Genomic DNA, 6,694 nt, shown 5'->3' on the forward strand with positions numbered 1-6,694 from the left:
TTTGCGAATATTTCTAAGAACCTGTTTTCGCTTTGTCATTATGGGGTATTGTGAGTAGATTTCAGAGGACATGTTTTTATTTAATCCATTTTAGAATAAGTCTGTATGTGGAAAAAGTCAAGGTGTTTGAATACTTTCCGAAGGCACTGTATATAGAGAGTTGGGCCATTGCGGTTTCTGTCAGAACATTTATAGAGTGCCACTTTCTCCTCCATAGCCGTTACTAAGTGATAATTGACCCTTCGTTGTGCTGATTATTTCAGATAGTTTTCAAAACATAGGATGTCCAGTGAAAGCAGACATGCAATTTGTTGACAACACAACATAGTACAGACTTGGATACACATTATCCCAAATGCTAATCAATAAAAACATCTGTTAATTTTGCAACTCTTTTCTGCTTGTTTACAGCGGTAATTTCATAGGGGAATTGTCGGAGGTGCTCTCGTATTGTTACATCACCAAAATTTTAAGAATAACGGTGCAAACATGGCAGCTATTCTAAAACCTGGCCCAACTACTTCAGAAAGTATTCACACCCCTTGACCTTTTCCACATTTTGTTGTGGAAAAGATTTGCTTAACAAGTCACATAAATCGCAAGGAATAATAGTGTTTAACATGATTTTTTAATTCATATGTCATCTCTGTACCCCACACATACAATTATCTGTAAGGTCCCTCAGTCGAGCTGTGCATTTCAAACACAGATTCACCCACAAAGGCCAGGGAGGTTTTACAATACCTCGCAAAGAAGGGCGGGCACCTTTTAGTAAAAAAAGAGCAGACATTGAATATCCCTTTGAGCATTGTGAAGTTCTTAATTTCAGTTGGGATGGTGTATCAATACACTCAGTCAATACAAAGAGATACAGGTGTCCTTCCTAACTCAGTTGCTGGAGAGGAAGGAAACCGCTCAGGGTTTTCACCATGAGGCCAATGTTGACTTTAAAACAGTTCCAGAATTGAATTGCTGTGATAGGAGAAAACTGAGGATGGATCAATAACATTATAGTAGTTACTCCACAATTCTAACCTAATTGACAGAGTGAAAAGAAGGAAGCCTGTACATAATACAAAATATTCAAAAAAATGCATCCTGTTTGCAACAAGGCACTAAAGTAATACTGCAAAAAATGTGGCAAAACAATTCACTTTTTGTCCTGAATACAAAGTGTTATGTTTGGGACAAATCCAATACAACACATTACTGAGTACCACTCTCCATATTTTCAAGCATAGTGGTGGCTGCATAATGTTATGGGTATACTTATTATCGTTAAGGACTGGGGAGTTTTTCAGGATAAACTGAATGGAGCTAAGCACAGGCAAAATCTTAGAGGGAAACCTGGTTCAGTCTGCTTTCCACTAGACATTGGGAGATTAATTCACCTTCCAGCAGGACAATAAACTAAAACACAAGCCAAATCTGCACTGGAGTTGCTTACGAGGAAGACATTGAATGTTCCTGAGTGGCTAAGTTAGTGTTGACTTAAATCTACTTGAAATGTTTTGGCAAGACCTGAATATGGTGTCAAGCAATGAGCAACAATGAATTTGACGGCGCTTGAATCATTTTGAAAATAATAATGGGCAAATGTTGCACAATCCAGGTGTGGAAAACTCTGAGACTTACCCAAAAAGACTCACGCCTGTAGTCGCTGCCAAAGTTGCTTCTACAAATTATTGACTTGTGGGTATCAATACTTATGTAAATTAGCTATTTTTGTATTTCTTTTTCAATACATTTGCAACATTTTATTAAAACATGTTTTTACTTTGTTATTATGGGTTATTGTGTGTAGATGGGTGAGAGGGAAAAAAGAAGCTATTTAATCAATTTTGAATTCAGGCTGTAACACAACCAAAAGGTGGAATAAGTCAAGAGGCATGAATATTTTCTGAAGGCATTGCATACGGCTCTTGGTCTGGTCTACTTAGTTCATTGACTTCCAATGAAACAGAAAAAATCGGAGTGGGATGTCTCACTTCCTCTTCCGTCTCTGGCTCTAGCATCTCTGCCACGTCATATAGGAGTGATATCAGAAGGAGGAAGAAAAAATATTCTGTTTCGATAAATGATGTAAACTAGTGATACACTCGAAAAAGGAGATCGATCAAGTCATCTCATTCCGATATTTATTCATCTGTACGTGCCCTTACATTGATGTCACCGTAAGTACATTGACATATTTTCTTGATTTAGCTAGCTACATTAGCATAGCTGAAGAGCAATGTTGTGAAGTGTAGCTAATGTCAGCTAGCCAGTAGATCTCTGATTAATTCATTTAGGGTTAGCTAACTAGCTAGCTATAATAAACATGTTAGCAAGTGTCAGAAAACGGAAAGGTAGTTACTCTCACTAGCTAGCTAGTTTTTGTAACGTTAGCTTGTCAGGGAAAACATTTGTCAGGAAAAAGATTGTGGTACTATGGAAACTTATGGCAAAGATTTATATAACTAAACCATTGTTCTATCTGTGCTTGTGGCAACATAGTTACTGTGCCTTTTGTAAATAGTGAACATTTTATGACAGCTAGCAGTGGTGTAAAAAGTACCCAATGGTCATACTTGAATAAAAGTAAATACCTTTAATAGAAAATGACTCAAGTAAAAGTGAGTCACCCAGTAAAATACTACTTGAGTAAATTGGTTTTAAATATACATAAGTATCAAAAGTACATGTAATTGCTAAAATATATTAAAGTATCAAAAGTAAAAGTATAAATCATTTCAAATCCCATATGTTAAGCAAACCAGAGGACACCATTTTCTTGTTGCTTTATTTACAGATGGCCACGGGCACACTTCAACACTCAGACATAATTTACAAATGAAGTATTTGTGCTTCGTGAGTCCACCAGGTCAGAGGCAGTAGGAATGGCCAGGGATGTTCTCTTGATAAGTGCTTGCATTGGACTATTTTCCAGTCCTGCTAAGCATTCAAAACGTAACAAGTACTTTTGGGTGTCAGGAAAAATGGTACAAAGTCCATTATTTTCTTTACAGATGTAGTGAAGTAAAAAAATATATATAAATAGTGAAGTACAGATACGACTTAAGTAGTACTTTTAAAGTATTTTTTACTTGAGCTCGTTTTACCACAGACCGCTAGCAATGAACTAACCTTACTCTTCTAGATTCATCAAGGGAAAGACATAAACACTTCCATAACTAGACCAGTCCTTTGCTGTTTATGAAACAATTCTAGGCAAGACAATTGACTTTGACCACCATCAGTCAGTTCCCTTACTTGGCAAAAGGTGGACGGTAGGCCTAAATTCTTGTTCTATGGCTGCACCCAAGTGTGTCCACATAGTGGGGTAGGTCCAACTCCTGTTACACGTCCTGGATAGGAGGAGAGTATAGGAGGACATATCCTGAACACAATACAGTTGTAATTCAATCCCAGTAAATGGGACATGGGAGATAAGGAGTTATTTCACCTTACAAAGCCAAGAGGAGAGAATGGTATCAATAAATGATTCATACAAATTCTACAAGTTGAATGTTAGTCACTCACTGACATTGTCTACCATTTTGGAAACTGCCCTGAGTGTCTTTCAACCCAAATTTAGACTCATTTTGTTCCTCATTACTATTTTATACCGTATTTGCTCGGTCAAAGTCCACTGTCTGTACATCAGAACTGAATTCGTCATTTCAAAAGTAAACATATTAAGCTAATCTTGGAGAAAGGATTTACACACTATATACAGTTAGTATTTGATTAGTACATACATTTTATTCCCACACCTTTACGTCACAGTTTTGCTAACATTAAACGTGTGTGTGTGTGTGTGTGTGTGTGTGTGTGTAGAGCCTGTGGGATGCTGCTGGATGAGACGCCACTATTCGAGCCAGCTCTGCTCCAGGAGCTGGACTGGAGTAGCAAGACAGTGTCCTTCTCTCCCCCAATCTCCCCCTCCCAGCCTGGGGAAGGTCTGGTCCTCAGGCCTCTCTGCACAGCCGACTTCAACAGGGGTAAGGAAGGAAGGAAGGGCCACTACAACACACTGCTTTATCTGGGTTGTGTGCATTCGGCACCAACCGGAAGAAAACGGACTGAAGCAGGAACGGTCATTTTGAGTTTTCCTTTGCAAAACCTTTTGCTACAGTGTTCCCTTATGAGCACGACCCTGACTGACACATTCCAAATAATAAGACTGACTTAGCTGAACAACAATAAGAGACTGACTGACTTGTGTATTACAATAGTAGCGTTCCTGAAAGTCAGTGTTTTCACAATGAGACTGACCTGTCTGGTTCAACAGTCGTGCATTCTATTCTATGTCTAAAATAAAATGTTGAATGTAAGTTTCCTAATAGTTCCAATGTTGTTTTTGCTACACAGGATTCTACAAGGTGTTATCCCAACTCACAACTGCAGGGGATGTTACGCCAGAGCAGTTTATTAGTATGTTCCAATCAAAGCCTGGGCATGGCAATACACATTGACTGGTTCATTTTGACAGTGGATTTTGACATGTTGTAAAGTGAATGTATATTCAGATTTTTCATGAATACACAATCATAGAAAACACACATTCTTCAGTAAAAAGGTCCTCAATAAGTGTTTTGCCATATGATATCCTGTCCTTCAGATATAGATGCACACACTACCCAAAATGATCCTGTATATTCTCTCATAGAGAAATTTGAGCACATGAAAAAGACTGGGGACTACTATGTCATCGTGGTGGAGGACACAAACCTGGGACAGATTGTTGCCACGGCCACATTGATCACAGAGCACAAGTTCATTCATTCCTGTGCAAAGGTAGGGTTTACCAACAAGCAATCTACAAACCCTCCCTGGATCTGTGTCAACTCCTTTTTGATTGATGTACTTGGTCTAATCTTATCGGTCCGAATCGTGACAGACACACACGTAACATTGCATTGATAACAATGGGATATTTTGCTCAAAACCACACGTTTGTCACAATGTTATTCAGCCCATTGAAGACTTCAAAATGTCTGACATTTTGTCTCATTCACAGAGAGGAAGGGTGGAGGAGGTGGTTGTCAGTGACGTGTGCCGGGGAAAACAGCTGGGGAAACTGTGAGTAGTCTCCACTGAGCTTAAAGGAAAAATCCACAACAACAAAAAAACACTTCCACTGTTAAGTCTCAAAATGTTTTGCATGTCAGCAGTCAGTTTGCTTCTTGAAAATCCTATTGACAAGAAGCAGTGTTACTTGCCACATTTTTTAAATTTAACTAGGCAAGTCAGTTAAGAACAAATTCTTATTTATAATGACGGCCTAGGAACAGTGGGTTAACTGCCTTGTTCAGGGGCAGAACGATAGATTTTTACCTTGTCAGCTCGGGGATTCGATCTAGCAACCTTTTGGTTACTGGCCCAACTCTCTAACCTCGAGGCTACCTGCCGCCCCATCATGACTTGACTGCTGACATGCAAAATATTTTGGGACTGTATGAACAGTAAACTAATGAAAAAAATACCAAAATATAGTTTGACTTAATTGGTAGTCCTTGCCTCTCTTCCAACCCGTTCTGTAATACTAGCTGGTAAACATGGGCGTTACATTTCACAGTGAGGTTGTAGCTTTAGCCAACTTGTCTTGCAAAACAAGGCGGGCTATTGTCCTTTGTTAAACTCTTCGTTAACGGTTCTTGTTCTCTCACCAATTTCAGGTTAGTGTCGACCCTCACTCTCCTCAGCAAAAAATTAGATTGCTACAAAATAACATTGGAATGTGCACCCAAGAACGTGGCCTTCTACACAAAGTTTAGCTACTCGGCATCAGACGAGACTTACATGCAGTGTCGATTCTTTGATTGAGGGTCGTTCTCCCTCCCTGGGATTTGACTTGAAGAAATTGGTTCCAGGACATTGTCATATTGGTTCAACATCCCAGGATCCCCCAACGTTCAAGTCGTCTCCCCACCGTCAGAGCTACCTCACCTGGGGGAGATTTGGCATTGTGTCCCTGGCTTCCCCAGCTTCTTAACAAAGGAATGTCAAGCCAGTCTGGAATTTGGGACATGCAATAAAGTGCTCTCTGCGCTTTATAGGAAACACATTGAATAATTTCTTTTTCTGTTTTACAAATGTGAGGGTTTAGTTAATATTTACATGTGTTAATTGCAATTTAAGATTTGCAGACTGGTCCACATGATATCCGAAGGCAAGTGAAAAGTCCCACATTGACCATTTGGTAACGGTTTGATATAATTTTTGTTGGATTGATGTAGGGCAGAAAACTTGGGACATTGATTATGCTAAGGTACTGCATATTTATTTTGGGAAATTTGACAATCACCCACTGAAATTGTATTTTCTGTTCATTGGCAAAGACTTTGATCGCTGTGCCCTTTAGACTAACTGTGCTTGCAACCTATTGGGCAGCACAGAATTGCTTTCACTAGTGATCATGGGTTATTTCAGACCTCAGGAAGTTCAAGTTGTACATAAGTAAAATCATGTATAGGTTTGAGGGAATTCTGTTCTAGAAAATACATAGCTACATTTGGTATGAAGATATGGGTAAAATAATTGTAGTGAAAGCTTATTTATTCAACCTTAGGTTTTTTCAGTTTAGTTTCGGCAACTGGGGACATTTTTACTCTGTAAAATGCTAATAAATTATTTTTACACTGGTTGTTACTTTGTTGGTCAAAATACAAAAACCTAAACGTATAATATTTGGGAGCAATGTGTTAAAGAA

General features: G+C 38.8%; 1 protein-coding gene across 1 annotated transcript; it reads left to right on the forward strand.

The window, feature by feature from the left end:
• The first annotated feature begins 1,962 nt into the window (after nt 1-1,962).
• On the forward strand, nt 1,963-6,626 carry gnpnat1 (glucosamine-phosphate N-acetyltransferase 1). The gene is made up of 6 exons (XM_071326962.1): nt 1,963-2,174; nt 3,820-3,983; nt 4,354-4,416; nt 4,652-4,779; nt 5,003-5,064; nt 5,661-6,626. The coding sequence occupies exons 1-6, from the start codon at nt 2,167-2,169 to the stop codon at nt 5,806-5,808; spliced, it is 573 nt and encodes a 190-aa protein (XP_071183063.1). The 5' UTR covers nt 1,963-2,166; the 3' UTR covers nt 5,809-6,626.
• The last annotated feature ends 68 nt before the right edge of the window (nt 6,627-6,694 follow it).

The sequence above is a fragment of the Salvelinus alpinus genome, chromosome 9, assembly GCF_045679555.1.
Source record: "Salvelinus alpinus chromosome 9, SLU_Salpinus.1, whole genome shotgun sequence".
Classification (NCBI taxonomy): domain Eukaryota; kingdom Metazoa; phylum Chordata; class Actinopteri; order Salmoniformes; family Salmonidae; genus Salvelinus; species Salvelinus alpinus.

Excerpts from the sequence above, each read along its gene's own strand:
- gnpnat1 (XM_071326962.1), top strand. Across the intron at positions 3,984-4,353 it reads CACAGCCGACTTCAACAGGG|GATTCTACAAGGTGTTATCC; the intron begins GTAAGGAAGGAA and ends TTTGCTACACAG. Across the intron at positions 4,780-5,002 it reads TCATTCATTCCTGTGCAAAG|AGAGGAAGGGTGGAGGAGGT; the intron begins GTAGGGTTTACC and ends TCTCATTCACAG.